This window comes from Bemisia tabaci, chromosome 10 (assembly GCF_918797505.1).
Source record: "Bemisia tabaci chromosome 10, PGI_BMITA_v3".
In the NCBI taxonomy this organism is placed as follows: domain Eukaryota; kingdom Metazoa; phylum Arthropoda; class Insecta; order Hemiptera; family Aleyrodidae; genus Bemisia; species Bemisia tabaci.
Window position 1 is genome coordinate 8,784,893 of NC_092802.1, and position 23,661 is coordinate 8,808,553.

The following is a 23,661-nucleotide window of genomic DNA, read 5'->3' on the forward strand; positions in this document are numbered from 1 at the left end:
TGGATTCGATCGACATGAATCGATCGAAAAATGAAAACGTGAATCGATCGACATGAATCGATCGACACCGATTCGATCGACATATTATTAAAAGACCGGTGTCGATTCGATCGACATGAATCGATCGAAAAATTAAAACGTGATTCGATCGACATGAATCGATCGACACCGATTCGATCGACAGTTAATTTAAAAACACCCGTACCGATTCGATCGACATGAATGGATCGAAAAATGAAAACGTGAATCGATCGACGAGAATCGATCGACACCGATTCGATCGACAAAATTCGATCGACTCACGGGTTTGTCGATCGACTCACGGATTTGTCGATCGATTCACGGGTTTGTCGATCCACTCACGGGTTTGTCGATCGATTCACGGATTTGTCGATCGATTCACGGGTTTGTCGATCCACTCACGGGTTTGTCGATCGATTCACGGTTTGTCGATTGATTCACGGTTGTCGATCGATTCACGTCGATCGATTCACGTTTTCATTTTTCGATCGATTCATGTCGATCAAATCCATACCCTCCTGATTCTTCGAGCATTGCATGGGTACGATTGGTTTCAGGTGGTGGAGCTGCGCCGGAACCCGGGGGGCTCGATCGACAAGCGGATCCGGGCGACGCTGCGGCCGATGTCGTCGAAGATGCGGCGGGACTCGTCCGAGCTGGAGGAGAAGATGCGGGAGGCCAAGGCCCAGAACCAGCAGTGGCGGAAGATGATGATGGAGCGGGACAACGAGCTCCAGCAGCTGCTCCGCCAGCTCGGCCCCACCCCCACCGCCCCCACCACGACGACCACCCTCTCCACCGCCTCCGCCGACGACCGCCACCACCCGCCCAGGGCCCCAACCACCAGGCTCCCACCAAGCAGGAGCTCAACCAGCTCCGCAAGGAACGTAAGTACATCGAAACTCAAGTCATTTCTAGAGTCCCTTTATACCCAGAGTTGAGACAACTCACTTTTGGTTGGGCCAGGGTTGGGCTGAAAGTGGCCTAAAAAAAAATCCAATTCTGATTGGTTCTCTCTCATGGAGGCCGAAACGAGTGCACCAAGATGGCGGTACCTCGAATGTCAACAAGAATAATGAAAATATTACCTAATTGTGGTTTATCAAGAGTAAATTGTTATTTCTATCGGTCCAAAATGACAATAAATTAAGAAATTATTCACAAACCAATCTCATTTTCTTTTTAATTGATCAATTTGTTTATGTTGTTGTTTTTGTGTGACAGATATCGCAGGATTCCTGATCCTTATCCCTCAATATCGTTCGTTTGGGTGCACTCGTTTCGGCCTCCATGGCCAGCCAAGGCCGGCTGCCAGTCAGCTGATAATCGAGTTGTCTTAACTCTGGGTATAAAGGGACTCTAGTCATTTCTACCACACTGAAAAAAAAAATGAGCTTTCCGTGTGATTTTGCTGAAAATGGACCTTTAACCCAATTTGACCCTAGCCCCCCCCCCCCCAAATTCTAGCGTAGCCCAAAATCGTTTGACGTGCATAAGGAGACCATAGATATGGTGTTCTGTGCCAATTTTGAATGAAATCGAACAGATGGATTCTGAGATATCGCTGTACACAGATTTGGGGGATATCTGACGGACGGACACACTTTTTTTCAAGTATGGTTATTTTGACTCTTGGGACCTTAAAACGTCTAGAAATGATGAAATTTTAACTTTTTTTTTTTTTTTTTTTTTTTTCTCTTAGAGAATGACAATACTTCCTCTCTACCCTAGGGGAGCGAGAAAGTAAAAATCTCGGTGTATTTACTAAGACAAGGGTAAAATAACCAAGAATTCATGGTTCTATTTGATCCCAGTTTTTTCTTGGTAAAATTGCCATTTATGGAATTGGTAATTTTACCGAGGAATCTCGATGAAATCATTGAACTTTCTCAGTAATTTTACTGGACCTTGGTAAAAACGCCAATATTTTTTATCGACTGTGGTAGAATTACCGAGATAAAATGGCAAAGTTACCGGGAATTGATTACCAATAAAAGTGGTATTCTCACCTGAAAAAACCAGTAAAAATACCGGTTTTTAGGTAAGCTTACCAGTCTGTCTTGGTAACATTACCAATAATTGGTAAAAAAACTGAGATGGTAAAGGTACCAACGGACCTTGGTAAAAACGCCGAGAATTTTTTTTCAGTGCAAACGGAACCAGAGACAGCGGGCTCATTTTTGAGTTTGATAGACAAAGAAGACACAGGAACAGTGTTCGAAACTCACCTTTGAGTTTTAGGAGCCATATGACGCATCAAGCCCGATTTTTAGGCGCCATTGAAGATTTTTTAGGGACCAAATTGACTTTTTGCCCATATATTACGGCGCATTTAGTAAAAAGTGAAAAAAAAAAAACCACTAAGAAGTGGCCCAAACTGTATGTAACTAGGTGGAGAAATAATGCTGGGTCCACACCATTTCGCAGGGAAAACAAAGCCAAGAAGTTCCAAAAATTAAAATTAGAGTCAAAATTAATTTTTTGAACTCTAATATGCGCACCAGTACGAAACTGAGGGGGTAAAAACTTTAGGATAAGTTAGACGCAAGATGTTTTCGTAACAGAACTAGTGAGTAGCTGTAACTTGGGGAAGACAAAAGCACTAAGGATGAAATCGTGAAGAATAGAAAAAGCTTTCACTTGTAGTGCTGAATTTTCGCCTGATATGAAAATTCAGATTTTTAAGGGGCAATTTTTAGGTGCCACGTTGGCGCAGAGCCTTCATTTTTTAGGCGCCGTGGCCGATTTTTTAGGCGCGTTTGGCGCGTTGGCGCCTGTGAGTTTCGAACACTGCACAGGAAGTATGTGGAGCGATCCTATTGGATGCAACACACGATTCGTATACAGACTAAGGAGGAAATTGATGGACTAGCTGGATTGCATTTTGCAAAGAGGAACCAGGAGCATTGCAATGTTGCTGAAATTGGGCATCTTCTTTTGCCTTGGAGGAAAAACCTGATTATCCATCAACAGTTCCTATTTTACTCGCTAAAAACTATGCATTTAAGACAAATATTATTATGTAAATTCATATTTTTTCAAGGTTTCAGTAATTTTATTGCAAATAATGAAGTTGCACATGCACAATCTTAGCAGCATTGCAATACCTCTGGTTCCTTTTTTGCAATTCCAATCCAACAGTCGGATCTCTTGTCGGTTGCCGTTGGTTAGTCTATTTACTACCTCCTTTATCCATTGCAACCACCTGCGTCCACCAATAGGATCCCGCCGTATCCCTTTTGTCTACTTTGTCTATAGCTTTGTCTATCAATTTCAATAATCGGCCCGAGGGTGGAAAAGAGGGGTGTGCTCGTTAGTCAAGGGCCGTAAGGATGAATGGGAACTATAAAGCGCGAGTGAGGTCAGTGGCGACGAAGGCAACACTGTACTTGCGCTGGTTCCTTTTTGCTACATGCAATCTATATCTAGTTTAATGAGTGATAACTGATAAGCCATCGGCAACTCAAAAGGTGCCTTTATCTTGTTGTCATAAGTGTAATTAATAAAATTTTCTTGGGATGAACTGACTCGGGTCCGAGTCCTCCCAGTGGAAGCTATCAGAAGTATCTTCTCTGAAAAAATTTTAAAAATGATTTATCTCTCACAGATGTATTTTGAGGCAACTTTTTCCCTTCAATTTTGAGTGTGTCTGTTTACTGTTTCAGCTCCTTCGGGCACAGAAACGACTGATATTAGCTCTATATGTTCCATAAACTCCTCCCATGGGGATGAGAACGCAACTGAAACTCCCGCTCTCAGGTAAGCATAGAATTTTCCTCAGTTTCATTTTGAAATATAATCACTGATCAAAAAGCAAATTAGTGTATGCTAAAAAAAAAGTGTATGCTAAACGTCACTAATTACGGATGCTAGGACTTAGTGAGTTTTTGGACCACTGCTCTCTTTTTGGGCCGTAGTATCTTGATTTATTTTGCGAGGAAAGCTCCGTACTTTTGATGGATGCCTAAAATATGCATTCCTAATATATTAGAGCGCCTTCAGTTTCGTATGATACTGTGCAATACCTCTGGTGTGAAATAGTTGCTTCAAGCGCCGTGGCACGCTGCGGTGCGGCAGGCGAGCAGCCAGCGCGAAACGCCGTTGGCGCCTACAAACCTAACAGGGATACTTCACGCGTTGCGCAATGCGTGAAGTATCCCCGTTAGGTTTGTAGGCGCCAGTGCGTCGCCGCTCCGCTTTGTGTTAGCCTCTAATATTTAATCTGGCGGAGTCAGCGTTATTCAACTCATGATTTTGAAATGTTTGCACATCCTGTATGGATTTTTCTCGTTTTAATTGATGAAAAAAATATGTATTAAAGGAAAATATAACGTGTGTTTTGTAAATATTAAGGTGGTTCCGTATGAAACTTAATGATTTCCAAAGCACACGAATTGCTACACAATTTCTTATAGCCTTTTATAATAGATGGCGAAAAAGCAACAGCCAGGCGATAAAGTGTAAAGCCCGGCCCGGCTGCATAATTTTTTATTGCTTCGTATAGCCCGGCCGTATGATTTTCTCCGCACTCTACAGCCAGCTTTATGATTTTCTGTAGCCTTCTTTAACCGGCTATAAGAATTCCTATGGTATTTTGAAACGCACACTGAAAAAAATAGTATGCTGTTTTAGCACCTAGGATGTCAAAAACGTGTCTGGTGATCCCAAATTGCTGCCTGTACTGCCCTCGCAGTTAACTTTACATCCTACGAATGCAAATTAAACTGCGTGGGCAATCAAGTTAGCATCTTAGGATGACCAGACACATTTTTGACATCCTAGGTGCCAAAATTAGCGTACCATTTTTTCGGTGCAGCTCTTATCGCCAATTTTTACCAGCGGGCCGATTATTGAAATTTATGGACAAAGTTATAGACAAAGAAGACATAAGGAGTATAGAGCGATCTTATTGGTTGAAATGGGTGGTTCCTATAGACTAAGGGGGTACATGATGGACTGACTATCGGGTCTCTCGTGGGTTGCCGTCAGTTAGTCTATTACCTAGTCGTTTGTCCATTAAAACCACCCGCTTCCACCAATAGGATCCCTCCATACCCTTCTTGTCCTCTTTGTCTATAAATTTCAATAATCAGCCCGCAGGGACCAGTGGAGGGTCTCTTATCCCTGGTATTCTAGTTCCTGATTGCAAATTGTAGTCCAACTTTGAGTCCGTGCCTCGTGTTGCAGGAAAAAAGGCGCCATCTGTAGCAATAAAATCCCGTCGATCTCGGTGGACGACGGCCTGCCTTCGGCGCCGCTGTCGATGATCAACGAGGCGATGTACAACGGCGCGGGCTCGCCGGAGGGGGCGCCCACCCCGGAGCCGTTCACGGTGACGCGGGCGCCCTACTCGCCCCACTCGCCCCACTCGCCTCACTCGCCGCACCACGGGCGCCCCCACGGCGGGAGCAGCTCCGTTCGCCGCCGCTCGAGCCTCTGCAAGGCCGCCGCCGGGGCCGGCACCCCGCACGGCGGGCGCCGCACCTCCATGCCCGCCCACCCGCACGCCCACCGGCAGCCGCCCACCTACGTCATGCAGGACGAGCTCTGGATGACGCAGCGCAATTGCCGCTCCCGCTGCATCCTCAACCACTCCCCGTCGGACGGTCAGTATACCTTTAAACCTCCTTACCCGCACTGAAAAAAAAAAGTAGCTTGGATCAAGCATGATAATTCTTGAATTTGCCGCCAAGAATTTTCTTTATCTTGCTTTAAGCTGAATTTTTCTTGATTCAAGAAAAATAATGCTTGGGTTAAGCAAAAAAGTAGCTTATATTAACCAGCAAAATTCTTGATTCAAGAAGAAATACTTCTTGGCGGCAAATTTAAGATTCTTTTTTTCCAGTGCGTTAACGTGAATCCAAAATTTTGCCGCACAAAATGTTTTTCTTACTGCTCAAAATAGCACAAAATCAGCTTAAAACGATTATATAATTTTCTTCTTAAAATTCAAAAGTGGGGGGAAGGGGCTATGAAAATGGAGCCAGAATCCACGCCGTAAGTTAAGATGAATAACAGATTTTGCTGTATCACTGCAACTTTTTGCTATCGTGAAACCTATGTAGACCCAGTCCCAGTCTTATAGACTTAGGTTTTTTCTATCCTCAACTGGAGGGTTTTTGAAAACGCGTATGTGCAATAGCCTAGGTCTTCTGATATATGTTAGATAGCGGCGCATTTGAAAATACGGAGAGGGAAATGGGAATTAGTAAAAAGAATGAGAGGAAGGAGAAGATAAGTCAGAAGAGAAATAGGGGAAACAAGAATATGAGTATGAGTAATAAGGGAAAGAGAGAAAGAGGAAGAAGATGGAGAAGATGTAGAAGTAGAAGAAGCGTAGAAGAAGAAAAAGTACCAAAAGAAGTATAAGAAAGTAGAAAAAATACGAATAATAAGAGTAAGAAAAGTAGATAGAAGTCATCAAAGATATATTTTTCTTGGCCGTTCGCCTCCTCTTTCCCCTTTTCTTATTTCTCATATTCTTTTTGCCCTCATTCTCCCCATTTTCCCCTCTTATTTGGACATATCTCATTTATCTCCTTTTGATTTCATTTCCTCTACGAAACAACTCTTCTTTTTGCTTTGCTTTCATTTTGCTTGCCAAAATTTTAAAAATTCTATGCATTATCACTTGTTGAAAATCTCATGAGAGATGTGCATTCAGGATTTTTAAAGTATGCTGCATATTTTTACAGAGAATTCCGTCTTACAGGAGCAACGAATTATTTAGTCTTAAATGGACCACTAGACAAGGTACGAATTTACGCATTCTGATACATGTTTCCGAGTCAAAATTTCACGTAGAGCACGATTCGCACATTGAAAATTACCTAAACCAACTCCTAACGAAGATATTCACGTTTTTATTTCACATTGGTTACGAGGAATTTGAACTACCCGCTCACAAGAAACTCAAAGCTCTACGTGAGTCAAATCGCGCACTACAACGGTTTCAGCAAGCTTCTCAATCGAGCAATGTACATTTTTCACCATGTGTTGTTCAAACTGTAAGCAATTTGCTATAGCTGAGCCAAAGCGTCAAGATTGAGGTTGCCAGATTTGTATATCGTAGAGGCTGTCATGATAACGTTTAGCGTGCGATGTGAATCACGTAGATCATTGAGTTTTCATGAGCGGGTGATTTGCATTCACGCATCAAGAATCATTTAATATCTTAGTAAGGAGTTAATTTCAATAGTTTTCGTTATGTGCATTGTGTTTTACGTGAAATTTTGGTTAAGAAGCATGTATCAGAATGCTGAAATTCGTACCTTATCTAGTGGTCCATTAGGGGGGGAAAATCCAAATTTCAATATAGTAAGAATATTCGACTATTTGCCGAGGCATTTGACAAAATGCCTGATTTGACTATTTGCCTTCGACAGATACAATCTCACCTGTTTGATGTTTCATGTGGGATTTTGATTTTCAGATGAGGAGGTGACGATGATGCACCGGTCGGTGTCGGAGCGGCGCAACGGGAAGATGAAGGCGGACGGCGGCGGGCGGCGGGGCGGGGCGCGGGGGCGGGGGGCGGGGGCGGGGGCGGGGGCCTCAAGAAGCCGGGGCCGGGCCACGTCCAGAGCACGCCGAACGTCCTCGGGACGGCCGTGAGCGAGGGGGAGATCCTGGACCTGGCCATCCTCCCCATCTTCCAGAAGCTCCTCACCGAGCGCCACGGCGCCGCCATCGCCTCCTGTCCCAACATAGCAATCAAATGCGACATCGTCGAGTACCTATGAGAACCCCCTCCCCCACTCAAACCTCGCACCGAGCTCAGGTAACCAAATCAATCTTCTTCCTCCTCTGCCTCTAGAGTCCCTTTATACTGAGAGTCAAGACAACGTGAATCCATTTCTGATTGGTTCCCGTATTTTAGGCCTTCAAAGCCTTGAAAGAGAGGCCCTTTGAAGAGATGGAGAGATGCCACCTTCCGGAGGATCTCTACCATGACAGATTCCTGTGGAGAATAGGCGTCGCAGAGCGCCCTAGCGCGCCGTAAAAGCGGCTCATACATACATACATTTTAGGCCTCATAGTGTCACAAACGGAATAAAGATTACAGTTTCACCGATTGCAAAGATTTAATCTGGAATGGACCAGGGAATTACGGGTTCGGCAAGGAACAAACGGAATGAGGGAAGGAACGAAGAAAGGAATTCGAGAATGGGCCGATCAAAGATTACGAAAAACGTTCAATTTCTGTAATCTTTATTCCCGTTTGTGACTCCATGAGGGGTGTTGTCTTGACTCTCAGTATAAAGGGACTCTATCTGCCTCCAGTGTTCGAAACTCACCTTTGAGTTTTAGGAGCCATACGACGCACCGAGCCCGATTTTAGGCGCCATTGAAAATTTATAGGGGCAAATTGACTTTTTGCCTATATATTACGGCGCATTTAGCGAAAAGTTAGATGCAAGATGTCGTCGTAACAGAACTAGTAACTTGGGGAAGACAAAAAAGTGCAAAGGATGAAATCGTGAAGAATAGAAAAAGCTTTCACTTGTAGTGCTGAAAATTTCGAATAATCACCTGATATGAAAATTCAGATTTTTAGGGGACAATTTTTAGGAGCCACGTTGGCGCAGAGCCTTCATTTTTAGGCGCATTTGGCGCGTTGGCGCCTGTGAGTTTCGAACACTGCCTGCCTCCCCCGCTTTCTTCAACTTTTTCAAGTGAGGAATATTTCAAGTAGAGTACCTTCATAGGGAGAGTATGGAAAACTCGATATATGTAGTTCTTTGGGCCCGAAGGGCGACAACATGAAAAATGAAAATCACTAGAAAAGTTTCGCTGCCAACTTATGCATTTGAAAGATTAATCAATAGGGCCGACAGTGCATTGTAAACAAGCGTTTTTAAGGATTAAGACTTCTTCAATTATTAAGACAATCTTCTCTGAATCTTCTTTGCCTATCGCTTTGTCTATCGCTTTGTCCATCAATTTCAACAATCAGCCCACCAAATTGACTCATTGACCACCGTATAAAATCACGAAGTGGGGGCCGGATATACCTTTCTTATCGGTGCAAATTTAGTGATTTCAAAACGCCTTCAAATACTGTGATACTTTACCACATCACACGAGAGTTGATATAGTTGTTTCCTCTGCGCCTGCCGCTTCGCGCAGATCGGAACCGGTCACCTCGGATCTTGCGATTGAAAATGTTTAACGATGGACGTATGCACAATGTTGACATTCGACATTTTCGAGTTCAGCATATTATTTCTTTGGTGTGGTTTCTGATTGAGTACCTTTATAGGGACAGTACAGTTATCCTTTATGTACAGTATGCAGGCCCTCCAGCCCCATACTAGTTCCGCCCATATGCGATGTTGTTGAACTTGGTCCATATTAAGTCAGATTTCCTCGATCGATGTAAGGGTATATTAAATGGTGATCATTCCAAAAATAGCCTCCTCAAAAGTATAATAGGCACTTACTGTGATTTTTAGCCTGAAATTGTTTTAAAGCACATATTTTTTTTTTTCAGGTATCCAGTTTCCACTTCGTTTTTTGTATTTGCCTCGACAATTTACGAATATAGAAAAAAACGCACTGACGTTGGATGGACTCTCTCTCACGAGGAGCTTTTTTCTACAACACCTATAAAAGTCTATCAGAACTAGACATTTGCAAAGCTTGATGTCATATGTTGCTGGCATCAATTTTCAAGACGTTTTCTTGAGGACGTTCCCATGTTTTTGTTCCTTTAATTTTTCGTTTATGGTAGAAATACTCGTTCATTTTGACACCAACTGAGCAGGAATGGAGACTCTGTGTCTTTAAATCTTCAAAATTTACAAGACAGAATCAGATTTACTTGAATAAATTTTGGGTTTAATTAGAAATGAAAAACAATAAAAATATCATGGCTTGATAAAAACTCAGACAGTGGGACTGTTCCCGTACTTGCCGCTGTAATCTTTGGATTTTTCTGATTTGTGTCAGTGTGGAAAAAGAGACTCAGATGTCTAAACACCAGAACTGAGATATTTGTACCAGTTCATGGGTGATTATTTTAAACTCTATTTTGGCTCGAAAAACGGTCATAAATTTCAACTCAACCAGGAATTAATTTTTCTTCGGGTTCAAATTTGCAGTTCCCAATACTTGTGGTGAAGAGAAAAACCATTTAAAGTTATCTGCTTGTCTTCAAATTAAAACATTTCGGATGATAATGCAACTCCACAACGTCTATCAGCATAAAATTTGACTGCAACGCATTGAAGCTTATTTTAGACATTACAGCTGAAATGTTAATTTTCAACCTATAATCTCGAGAAAATTTTCCCCCCGAAAAATTGCCTCTTTTCACCGAGGCAACTTTTAATAAAGTATATTTTAACATTGTATGGAATAGAATCCCTCACACGATTGATGGGTGAGAGTATAAACCGTTAAAATCAAGATTTTTTCAAATCAAGAATTCGTCATAGTTACATGAGTAATCATCTTCATCCCAAACCTACTCAGTCCTGTTTTACAGATGATGAAAATACAATTTTTTCACTACATTCACGTGCAATACAACTTGGATTTTTTTTTTTTTTTTTTTTTTTTTTTTTTTTTTTTTTTTGAGCTGCGAAGTTCCACAATTCATTTGTGTCAGGCAACAAGATAACAACTTCCTCAAAACTGTAGGTAGTAGACCATTCAATCTGCTCGAGCAATGAAGGAAAAATAGTTTAGGGGAAGTCTGATTTTTTCCTTTTTTCCTGATTACAATCAAGCTTACTCTAGTAAAAGTGGGACATTGTAACATCATAAAAACATCGTAAAAAATCGTCGTTTAGACGTCATAAAAACATCCAATGTGTGTTTCACAAAGCAGTGTGGCGTCAATGTGATGTCCGCTGAACACTCTGCCATTCCAAAATGGTCAATTTTTTTTTTTTTTATTATTATTATTGTCAACATGATGTTAGAGTGATATCAGAGTGACAATATAACAATTTTTTCCAAAGAGCATTGTGATGTTTCAATGGCAAAGTCATTACGTGCCACTTTTACCAGGGAGATGATACATCAAGCAAGTAAATCAAAGTCAAGGCGGAAAGAACCAATTCACAAAACACCGTAAAAAAATTAAAAATAATCAAATTAAAATTAGTCATAGGTTTCAATGATTGTACAGTTCCTTTTTCAGAAGATTCTAAAATTCTCTAAGTAGGAATAACTGACGTTTGTTTTATGTTACGTATTGTTGAGCAATAAAACTTCGAACAATTTGTCCAGGTATTGTCTGCTGTAAGTTGGTTCTTTCCACCTGAATTCGGTTTTACAGTTCAAGATCTCGACCTTGTCTGAAACTTTAGAGGTTGTCTAATATGAATCGATTGAGAGCAAACTAACGTACCCATAAAATTTTTGTGTTAGTAAATTTTTATATGCAATCATAAGCACAGGCTGTGAAACTGCCTGTGACTTAAAAGTTACAAGAATTGCCCTTTCATACTCGTAAAAACAAATTGTTAGTTTGGTAAGTTTTCATCAAGGTTTGCAATACTTTAAAAAGGGAAAACTGATTCAGTATAGATGGGATCATGAAATTATGGTAGCACATATTGATTTTATGGCCTCAGGCTCAAACTGCTTTCCCTTGTGCTTTCATTGAGCTAACCAGGGTCTTTATTGTATTTTAATTTCTTAATAAGGATTAGTTGCAAGTCACTGAATTGTTTCTTTCCCCTACCTGTTGTTCCTTCCTTCCATAACTTTAAAGTGCTTAGGAGTTCGTTTCAGAGAACCATCGTGTTTCTTTCGAAATTTACATGAAACCGTACTAAGTCCATCGGCGAATCCAGCAAATTGGCAACATTGCCTTTTCTCCATTTAAACCATTGGAAATGTATCGATTCTTGGAGGGGGCGAGTGCTCCGTCAAGAATCGATTATTTAGCATAGGTTTAAACGGAGCAAATCCGGTGTTGGCAAATTGCTGAATTCGCCTCTGATTAACTCGCAAGTTCTTGGCGCATGCAAGCGCTCTATTAGCATGTCATAAGGGCCAGACTCGCATAATGTCTTTTTTTCTGGTTCTAAAAAGTATTAATGGCGCTGGTTTCCCGACACTTTTAGTGAAGGTATGATGATTCACTAGCACTAAAATGTTAGCCTTTTCTGTTTTTTTTTTTCCTTTTTTTGGGCACATATGAAATCTCCGAGGAACGAATTTTGGGGGTAAATAGGCATGTCCAATGATTTTATAAATTTAAAATTTTCGATGGTTCAAGAATACTTCGCAACGAAAGTAACGTTCTGTTATCTTGAACATGAAAATCTCACGTAGTAAAACTAGCATTGCCATGATAGCTTGAAAATTCATTTGCTGCAATCCATGTATATTTCAATGGACTACTAGACAAGGTACGAATTTTAGCATTCTGATACATGATTCTTGATCAAAATTTCACGTAAAAGACGATGCACTCAACGAAAATTACCGAAATCAACTCCTTACGAAGATATTTAATGATTCTTGATGCGTCAATCCAAACTACCCGCTCATGAAAACTCAATGCTCTACGTGATTCACATCGCACGCTAAATGTTATCATGACAGTCTCTGCGATATAAAAATCTGGCAACCTCAATCTTGACGCTTTGGCTCAGCTATAGCAAATTGCTTATAGTTTGAAAAACACATGGTGGGAAATGAACATTGCTCAATTAAGAAGCTTGCTGAAACCGTTGTAGTGCGCGATTTGACTCACGTAGAGCTTTGAGTTTCTTGTGAGCGGGCAGTTCAAATTCCTCGTAACCAATGTGAAATGAAAAGGTTAATATCTTCGCTAGGAGTTGGTTTCAGTAATTTTCGTTGCGCGAATCGTGTTCTACGTGAAATTTTGGTTAAGAAACATGTACCGGAATGCTTAAATTCGTACCTTGTCTAGGGGTCCATTAAAAGTACCATCATGGTCATGGTGCCTAATTTTGTAAATTAAATTAATGGTTGAAATAAAAATACAGGCGTTAACGATGTGGCACCTTACAATCACTGCGGATTCTGAGGCTACTTTTTGTCATTCGCATCCGACTATAACGAATTATTTTTTTCTCAATAACTTCGGGGATTTGTAGCCTCCATCTGCACCAGAAGATTATAAAAGTTACCAATCCCTCGGACCTCCCAATACTGATGTTGCAATCCATTGATACTCAAAACCTTCTCGATATAATATTTTGATGTCATGTGTATAAATGAAAGTAGAGATTTTTTTATCGATGTAATTTTAAGTACTCAACCGCATTTTTCATTCGTAACGAATTTGTAGCCTGGACTCCTCTTGCGTCTCCTTTTCTGTGTTTTGATAACTCACTTTACATTGTTTTTAACTTGGTCCCCACTCCCTTCCTGTCCCAAATCTGTACGCGTACAATAATACGGTTGTAAAAATTGAGTAGGAGATAGTGTAGAACGTGCATTGTAAGAGACAAGCTGAGATTTGTACTCGAGGCTGGAAGAGGGTTGCCGAGACTAGCTTAAAATAATTTAACTTACTCCAAAAACATAGAGAAAAAAAGGAGGTAATTTGCATCTTGAGGTTTGTTTACCCTATGGCGTAGGTCCGTACAACCTGGCCAGCGAGATCCGGAATTCGAAGTATGAAAAACGGACCATAATGTCCCATTTTTTTGCTTAAATTAACTCATGATATAATTTCAAGCACTTTTTATAGAATGACTTTTTTCCATAAATTACACCATCTCCAAGAAAATCGATGATAAACGTCGCTGTACCGACCTACGTCATCAAAATAATTCCAAGATGTCCAAAATGCAAACACCTCCTTTTTTTTCTCTATGCTCCAAAAAGGTAATTAGTGCCAAAAGTCAATTGTGGGCATCGAATTTCTGGTGATCCCCTTTCGGGTGGAAGATATTTTTCATCGGAAAAAAAAAAAAATCATAGACGGTCACTTTCTAACTTTGAAAAGCGTTTTTGAAATTTGATCAGTATTTAAATGGAAATTCTAAAAAAAAAAATAATTAAAAATGTGATTTGTAAAGTACGGTAAAATAATTTCATGGGAGTATGGAAAAATAATACAAAGATGCACTCCGTGCATTGAAAAAAATATGATCACGAAAGAAAGAAAACAGAAATTTTGAGTTAGCGAGGCTAAAAATTCAAGGACATTATAATGGCAGGACGTTTCAAGCTGCCACAAGCTCCAACTACATCTTGCCTCCAGGATATTTTCCATATTTTCGTCTCAATAATACACCATTTGACTTCTGACTCTAATCATCGCAGTAATGCCATTAAAACCATTAGACTCTCAAACCGTAATTAAACATAATTTTCACAACTCTTTAACATCGTTTGTAGGTATGAAATTTTGAATAATTTCTAAATCAAGTTGCAGATTTTATCCTATTCAATTTCGCAGATTTCTAACGATGATAAGGATTTGTTATAAATTTTGTTCAGTTCTATTGATTTGTAACCATCGACTAGTAAAGGGTCCTTCGTCTACTAAGGCAGAATTTTCAGCAAGGCGATTCTTGTAGAGGCGAGTAAAAAGCGAATATTTACGAATGGTAATTAATTCAATGATCCAGCAATCCCGTACCTCGAACATGATTTTTAAAAATTAAATAGTTTTTTTTTCTTTTTCTTTTTCTTGCAGAACTGCCCTTCTTGCAATTCAAATTTTAAATCACCATAACTCTGGTTGGATTTTACGGTTTTGAGTGTTTTTTGTCTAAAAATATTCGCGAACTAATCCCTCACACTCTTATGTCAATAACCCTACGTTGCGTTTTTGCGGACTGAGGTCCCTCCTATCTTCGACGGTCACATTTCATGGAAACTTTTTATTTTTGTTAATGATTCATAACAGTAAAAGTAATTTTAAAGTTTAAAAACTTTTGACTGTGGTCGCAGGTAAATAAAAAAAATTGACCATATTACATCTGTGCGACTTTGTCAAGGATGATATGATTCAATTAAGGCTATATTCATCTGTAATGTTTTTAAATGTTATTATGTGTCCCTCAAATTCTAAAATTATTGCATCTGCGTATGAAACAAATCACATAATTTTCCATGATCTCGGCAACCCTGCTCACCCATTGAGGCTGGTACTCTTAGAGAATTGTTTTCCTTTTTTAGTTTTTTTCTAACAAATTATTGTAAATATACTTCGAAGGACTTCACCCACCTTTTTTCGTTAATGTGTATATCACAGATTGATTATTTAAATTTTATTATTTGTTGAAGTTTACGCATTTGGAAAATGTGCCAAATTTTTTCTGTTATAAAATTGTTTCTTTTTCTTCTCAAGAGAGTTTTCTTTTTATCCTGCGTCAATGATAGCTATAATCCTCTCGGAAGACTAAAAAATAAACCGGGAAACCTTGGAAAATTCTCAGAGTGCCCTTAAAGATTGACACATTTTTCGGTAAAAGGGCGTACCTATGAGATCTCCAATGCTGCTAATATTGTGTATCGCAGTTTTGTAGTTATAAGTAACTTATCCGACAGTTCTGCTATGAATTTTTTCTTGAATCAGCTCCAAGTTTTCTCCTCACCACTGTAAGGAAGTAAGTCGGCTGTGAATGAATTTCAGTTGCGCCGAACGCTTTAAAAAATTGCACAATCTTAGCAGCATTGCAAGCATCATACGCCCTTTTACCGAAGAGGTCCTCAATTGGGCAAAAACGACTAAATCTGAAGAGCAAGTGTTTTTTTATTGTTCGTGGAAGTCAAATTTTAACTCAGTGATGAAAAAATTACTGAAACCTCACAAACATATCGCAAAAGATAGCACTGAACATGGTTAAACGAATTTTACCTCAAAACAAAAACAACGCCACTATCAACATGAGACTTCTGGGCGAAAAATCTGCGGGCGAAAAGTTCCTTCATTTCGTGGGGTATGCAATTTGATCTCTACGAAGTTAAAATAGGTGCCTCTCGTAAGATAAAACGGCGCGCATCTCATTGGCGCACGCCACTTTTGAAAAATAACCAGAAGGAGAGTCACGGGAGACAAGGATTAATCTAGAGACGTCCCTGACACTTTCATAGAGAAAAGTCGCGGATGATCGCCAGAAAAATTAAAACTTTTCAAAACGGACCGCGGTGGTGCTTCAAGGACTACGTGAGCAACACAGCCGAAGATAAGAGAGACGTATTCGAGCATAGTTTTATTAACTTTTCTCTCGAATCTGAGCAGCACCTCACTGGCAGTAGGGATGGCGATTTTTTCGAATGAATCGATTTGATTTTAAAATCAGACGGAAAAAAATAGATTTTTTGGAAGTCGATTTTAAAACACTTGAAATTCCAAGTTCGGCGCCAAAGACATGACTACATACCATTAAAACTGAACTCGAAATGGAACTCAGGTTTCACAGAACCTAGGCCTTATGTGACGCATTAACGTAAAAAATTTCGATTTTTTTCAATAATTCGATTTCGGCTTGAAAAATTGATTCCGTTATTCAATTGACCTCGAAAAATCGATCCGATTTAATTGTTTTTCGGCTCAAAAAGTCGATTAAAAATCGCCATCCCTAACTGGCAGCTCAAAGCGGAGCATTGCGAGGTCGAGTTCACGCCTTGCGCCATACTGCCCTCAAAAAAATTTAAAAAAAATTAGAGGTCTCTGTAGCGCCCTAAAGAGTGCTGTCATGGCCTTGAACAAAGCACTGTCGAAATCCGGTTGACGGCGATGACGTCAACGAGTGTTTACTCGTTGGCACATCGCATCTCGGCCGCGTTTCGGCAGCGCATATATAAGGCCAGGGCATCCTCACGGAGACAGGATTCTGGCGCTGATAGCTGACGCTCCGTTATCAGCCTAGAACATTGGTTTGGCGAGTTTCGCTAAAACCTCCCCACGTGACTTGGCGAATATTCGCTTTAGTCCTTGGCTTGGCGACATCGGCGCTGGAGCCCCCCCCCCCCCCCCCCCCCCTCTGCGTCGGAGCCTTGGGCCGCTGCTCATCCTGTAGATTTTGTTGTAGGTATGCTTGCTTCAATATCAATATGAGTGTTTCATAGTCAATCGTGTTGTCTGTCCCACACATCCCACGCATCCCCTAGGGGGGATCACAACATGGTGGAGGCTTGAGGTTCTTTCCCAGTACCCCCCCCCCCCTTCCATTCTTTTTTTTCTCTCTTCCTCTCCTTCATTCTTTACGTATTATTACCGAATGTTTTACCGCTATGGGATTAATTATTAGAACGGATTTTTCAAACACAGAAATTTTTGCTTTTCTCATAGATAATGACGTTATTATAGCAACCGCAAATAGGAATTTCACCCTGAATGAACAAAATTTAAGCATATACGAAAAAGAAATTGTATCAATTTATTGGGCGGTAAAATTGTGGGAAAATTGTCTTGAATATCGTACTACGATAGTAACGACAAATTTGCAAATCTACGGCGAAATGACAGTTCTAAATTCACCCAATAATTCACTTCTAAAAGAATTAGAAGGGTACAATTGCATATGGGAATTGGACTAATTAGTTTATCAAATGGCAAGCATATTTATCATAATTAACGGAAAAAAGTGGAAAGTAGTATGTGCTGATTTAATCCCCCTTGTCAAGGCAAATTATCCTACAGAAAATAGAAAGTCTCAATGGTCATATTCCGAGTTTAGTAATCTGGTAAAACACATCCCACGCAATGTTCTGATAGACTTCATTAATGTAAACACTAACTCTGAAATTTCAGTAGAAGATTCAACAGTAGATGTTACATTAGATAATTCAGATGCAGAGGCAGTGGTAGAAAAAACCCAGCGTCAAGATTCTCCGCAAGTGCAAAACCAAGAAACTGCACCAACTCCATTTGTGTATAATGATGATGGAACTTTGAAAAATGTCCATGTTTTAAACATTCCTGCTTTGACTGAGGCCTTCAAAAGTCTATATCAATTACCGTACAATTTTGCTACTATAGAACACGCTAGGAAACAATTAAGTAAACTCGAGAAAGATAGGAGTGAGAAACTCAAGGAATCAACTAGATTAAGACCTCAAAATTCGAGTAAAATGGCCACCGTTAGTATGCAACCCATCAATTGGGAACTACCAAAATACAACGGGTCCTCGGAACCCGAGGATTACATACAAAAAGTTGAAAACATGGCCAAAGTTGGAAAATGGGATGACGGTTACACTGTAGGAATTGCAGTTATGGGATTAACAGGTAACGCAGATCTGTGGTATAAAACCACTGGTAAGAAATTGAACAGTATGACATGGGTAGAGTGGAAAAAGGAATTTTTAGCAGAATTTAAAAACATCAGTGGAGGAGTAGGTATGGATTGGCACATTTTTCTGAATAGGAAGCAGAAGCAAAACGAAACCCCTCAGGCATATATTTATAATAAAATTTATCTTTCTGAGAAACTGAAACCGAAACCATCAGAACAGCAATTAGTGGATTTTGTAACCGAAGGTCTATTTTCACATATCTCAAAACCTCTTTTCACTCTCAAGAGCAAAACTATAGACGAATTAAAAGATAATCTAGTAATAATCACGAAAAGTATCACTCTCTCCGGAAATTCTAGTGAACAACCGGAGAATAGTGTGAACAGCATCTCCTCTGATTTGAGAATTGAGAAGTTAGAAGAGATGATGTCACAACTTTTGACCGTAACCAAGGATTTGCAAAACAACAAAAGCAAAGTCAATAATTACAGGAATAGAGGCGGAAACTCAAATAGAGGCAGAGGAAATTTCAGAGGAAATTTCAGAGGTAACTTTAGAGGAAATTATATTAACGCCAATGGTAGAAGCTATAGTAGAGGCAGAGGGCGACATAGTTTTTACAATGACAGAAACAGATCGCAATCGCAAAGGAACGATAATTTTAGAGATAGATCCAGAAGTAATTCTCCTAACAGATCATATCGATGTAAATTTTGTTCCGGAACTAACCATAGAGAAAGCAAATGCTTCAAGAAGAAGGAATTTCTAAAAGCAGAGCTCAATAAAATGGAAAACTAAAAAGCCCATACAGAGAAGGCCCGCCTGGAAGGGCTACAAAGCGAGAAGGGCCAATACAAAAAGTAACCTTTAACGAATCCCCACTCAAAATCGTGAGAAATAAAGAAACAAGTTATTCAAAAAACACAGTAAAATTATTTGATTCTCTTTTGCTTTTGCAATCTATTTCTGTCAATATTAGATCTAGTGTAAGTGTAATAGGGCAAGTTCAATCAAAAAAAATCCAAATAATCTTTGACACAGGCTCGACTATTAGTGCTATCTCGAAAGATTTAGTCTCTAACTTAACTGTTTTCAAAACACATGAGAAAATCTTCTCAGCAAAAAATGAAGCAATCAGCATTTTAGGCGCAACCAACACGACCGTGAAATTCGCAGGTGTCGAATTTCCAGTGGAGGTGAAAGTACTCAAAAATCTTTCAGCAAAGATGGTTTTGGGCTCAGATTTCGCGGAACGCTACAAAGCGCAATTAAACTTCCAAACGGGAGTATTGACTCTTGAAATATCAACAAACAAGATTAGTCTGCCTATGAAATGGAAAACAGAGGAGAAAAACACGTCAATTTTTGCAGCCGCGGAGTTGCATAATGGAACGAAAATAAAGTCTTGCGCAGCTCTTCATATTAAAGGACAGATAAATAATGCAAAGTTACCAATCCTTATTGACACGGGTTCATGCGCAAACATTCTGGATAGCAAGTACGTAAAGAGGCAACAAATAAGTAAAACCAAATTTACAGGGAATTTAAAAAACAGCTGATGGTGAAATTTTAGAAATAATGGGAGCAACGGAGATCGAAATTCAGGTTGAGGGCTTTAAATTTAAAGAAACAGCTTTCGTAGCAAAATCTCTCTCAGTGCCTGTAATTTTGGGAACCTTTTTCTTAGAAAAATTTAATGCAAACATTGACTTTTCAAGAAGTCTTATCTCACTTCAGCATCCAAATATTGAAAGTCCAGTCGTCACGAGTATTTTTTGGAAAGGTCAATATAAGAACATAATTAAAGATGAAAATGAAAAAAAACACCTTTCAGACCCTCTGTAGCATCTATGATGCTTGCGTTGAACCAGTCAAGGGATCAAAGGCAGTAACAGTTGCCAAATCGGTAACAATTGGTCCATTTCAAAGTAAGAAAATAACTATTAAAATTAAGGATGGATTTCCAGCAGAATTCGGATATCTTTTATTTAAGAGGAAATATAGAAAACATCAAGATTTAATTTTCCCAGACGGAATTTTTCATGCGAAAAAATACCTTAATATAGTGATTAGCAATAGGTCAGAGACGCCTTATATCTTGAGGAAATTCGACAGATTGGGGACTTTTGAAGAAGCGGATGTAATGCCCGTAGAGAAGATCAACACAGTACAATTAGAAGATAGCACAATACAAGAAAAAGTAGAACGTTTTATAATTGACAAAAAGAGAACAGACGAAGAAAAGAAACAAGGTCTTGAACTTTTAACTGAATTTATTGATGTTTTTCAATTTAATAAGAAAAATTTTAAGGCAGGACAGGCTGATTTTCCACCCGTCGTTTTAAAAAAGACAAGTGATGAGATTAAGAACACTCCTCAATATCCTAGTGGAAAAATTCAGCGAGAGCTTATAAATAAATATGTTCAAGAGTTGAAGGAACAGGGAGCAGTAGTTCCATCGGAAAGTCCTTATAACTCCCCATTAATACTGGTCAAGAAAAAATCTGGTGATCATAGAGTAGTCTGTGATTACAGGAAAATTAACGAATTATTACAAGGATTTTCATACCCTATTCCCAGAATTTCGGACATCCTAAACTCCTTGAATGGAACCTCTATGTATTGTGTCGTTGATTTGTTCTCTGGGTTTTCGCAATTGAAATTAGCAGAGGGATTCTCTCAAGATATAACGAGCTTCTCAACACACAATGAACATTTGAAATTTGTGTGTTTGTCTCAAGGTATTTGTGTTAGTCCGAGTCATTTTCAGAGAATGGTAAACCAAACTTTTGCGTCGTTACTTTACACCGATTTACTGATTTATTTGGATGATATTTTGTTATTCAGCCGTACAGGATTCGCTGAAATGTTAGTAAAACTTAGACGATTTCTTGAAATTTGTAGGTTACGTAATATTAAATTAAATCCAAAGAAATGTATGTTTTTTCTGGATGAAGTAGAATTGTTAGGATTCACTGTAAATAAATTTGGAATTAGACCGGCAGAATCTCTCACAGAAAAGGTTAAAAACTACAAAAGCCCAACTTCGGCAAAAATGCTACGAAGCTATATTGGATTTTGTAGTTATTTTCGAGCGCATATTAAAGGTTTTTCAAAAATAGCTGCACCCTTATTGAAAATACTAAGAGAAGACCCAAGAAAATTTGAATGGAGTAAAGAGGCGGAGCATGCTTTTCAAACTTTGAAACAAAAATTAATCTCCAGGCCTATATTACGCCATTTTGATGAAAAATTGCCGATAGAAATCCATTGTGATGCTTCAAAATTAGGCATTGGTGGGGTATTAATCCAACTTAGTAAGGAAACTGGGAAACCTCACGCAGTAGCCTATACAAGTAGAACGCTGACTAAAACAGAACAAAATTATGGTATTTCAGAACGCGAACTATTAGCCGTTGTACATTGTTGCCAAAAATGGAAAAGTTTTTTATTTGGTATACCCTTTACCGTAGTGACAGATCATTCGGCGCTAAAAGCTCAAACAAAAATTGATAGTAAAACAGGTAGACTAAGTAGATTAGCCTTAAAATTAAGCGAATTCAATATCTCTTGGCGTCATAAAAGTGGCTCAAAACATTTAGCACCAGATTGCTTGAGTAGATATTTTTCGCTTGAGGAAATAATAAACGCTTCAACCACGGAAGATAAACCAATTTGTACAATTGTAAATTCGAAAATTAGTATCGAAAATTTAGCAAAGCTTCAAAAAGAAGACGATGGCTTGAAACGTATTTTTAAGGCAATTGAAACCCCTAACTCGTGCACAGGTCTAGAAATACGTAGAGCTAAACAGTTTGAGATTCTAGATAACATATTATATAAAAAAACAAGGTGAAAATAAGCTAACAGTGATTCCGGAAATCTTAAAGGAAGATATATTGGAACAAATACATGCAGACCCTCACAGCGGAGGTCACGTGGGCATCGCTAAGACTTTAGAAAAATTAAATAGAAATTTTTATTGGAAAGGTTGTACAAAAGACGTAAAAGAATATGTTAAAACTTGTGATAAATGCGCTTTTGCAAAAAAAAGATCAGGAAAAGAATTAGGAAAAATTCATTCACATGAAATTCCAACGCAGCCTATGGAAAAATTGTGTATAGATATCCAAGGTCCAAACTCGTTATCAGGTGGATATAGATACATCATTTTAGCTTCATGTTACTTAACATCGTATGTTTACCTCAAACCTATTAAATCCGCTGATTCAAAGTGTGTAATAGAATTTTTCAAAGAAATGTTCTCCATTTTCGGATTTCCGAAGCAAATTCAGACGGACAAAGCAAGTTATTTTACATCAGAGGAATTAGAGAACTTTCTTAATCAAGTAGGGGTCAAACACAGTTTTTCAGCAGGATATGCCCCATGGCAAAATTCCAAGAGTGAGAGAAATTTTTCTTTTGTAGGCAATTGTTTAAGGGCATACTGCAATCCAGACACTACAGACTGGAAAGAATACGCAATTTGTGCAATGATAGCCCATAATTCAACAAAAAATTGCACTACAGGAATTTCCCCGCATAAACTTTTATTCGGATATGATTTTAGAACACCGCTTGAAGCAGCAATACGCCCACCTGGTAACGAAGTTTCTATTCAAGAGAGATTAGACAAAATTAGCGAATATAGGGAAGAAACCAAGGTATTAATAGAAAAGGCTAGGAAAAAGCAGGAAGAATACAAAAACCAACGATTAGCCGACGCACCCTTTAAAGTAAATTCCAAAGTCTTATTATATATGCCAGAGAAAAAAAAGGAACTACACGGAAAATTGAAAATACAGTATATCGGTCCATTTTTGGTCAAACGGAAAATTGGATTATCCATGTTCGAAATCGAGGATTTACGAACAGGAAAGACGGGAACTCAGATTGCACACGCTTCTAGATTAAAAACTTTTTATGAAAGAAAGGCGACGTAGAGTGAAACATTGTTGTTTGTTTGTTCTAGAGTTGGATAACCACACAACCCACCCCCCACTACAGGTGATTTATTTTGGAAATGGAGGTCCTATTCTTCTTCCTGCATCTATGTCTCATGTTCAGAAACTGTGAACCTTTTAAAATACAACCTCTAAACACGGGAGTAATTTTTGAAAGGGAAACGGACGTTATTTTGTCAACACATACATGGACAGTCTCAGTAAATTATGATTTAGATGAAATTTTTAATGAAAAACTGCAATTATTACAGCAAATAGGCAATTTGTCATACACCATTAAAAGTTTTGATGAAGATAGTGAAATAAAAGGGCGTTTCAACGAGTTATTAACTTCTTTAAATTCTTCAGTAGAAAATTTAGATAAAGAAATATCAGCTTTAATAAACTTCGTACCGAAAAGCAGAAAGAAAAGAGCCTTCAATACAGCTGGAACAGTTATTAAATTTCTTTTTGGCAATCCGGATCACAAGGATAGAAAAAAATTATTCTC

The 23,661-nt window shown here is 39.1% G+C and overlaps 1 protein-coding gene across 1 annotated transcript in view; it reads left to right on the plus strand.

Moving 5' to 3' along the window:
* The window catches only part of GABA-B-R2 (gamma-aminobutyric acid type B receptor subunit 2), a 52,306-nt gene extending 46,644 nt beyond the window's left edge, over nucleotides 1-5,662 (plus strand). Inside the window, exons 8-10 of the mRNA XM_072305308.1 lie at nucleotides 579-912; nucleotides 3,687-3,780; nucleotides 5,209-5,662. Of these exons, the coding sequence (XP_072161409.1) occupies nucleotides 579-912; nucleotides 3,687-3,780; nucleotides 5,209-5,662 (882 nt within the window). The remainder of the gene's footprint in view (nucleotides 1-578; nucleotides 913-3,686; nucleotides 3,781-5,208) is intronic.
* Nucleotides 5,663-23,661: the final 17,999 nt, after the last annotated feature.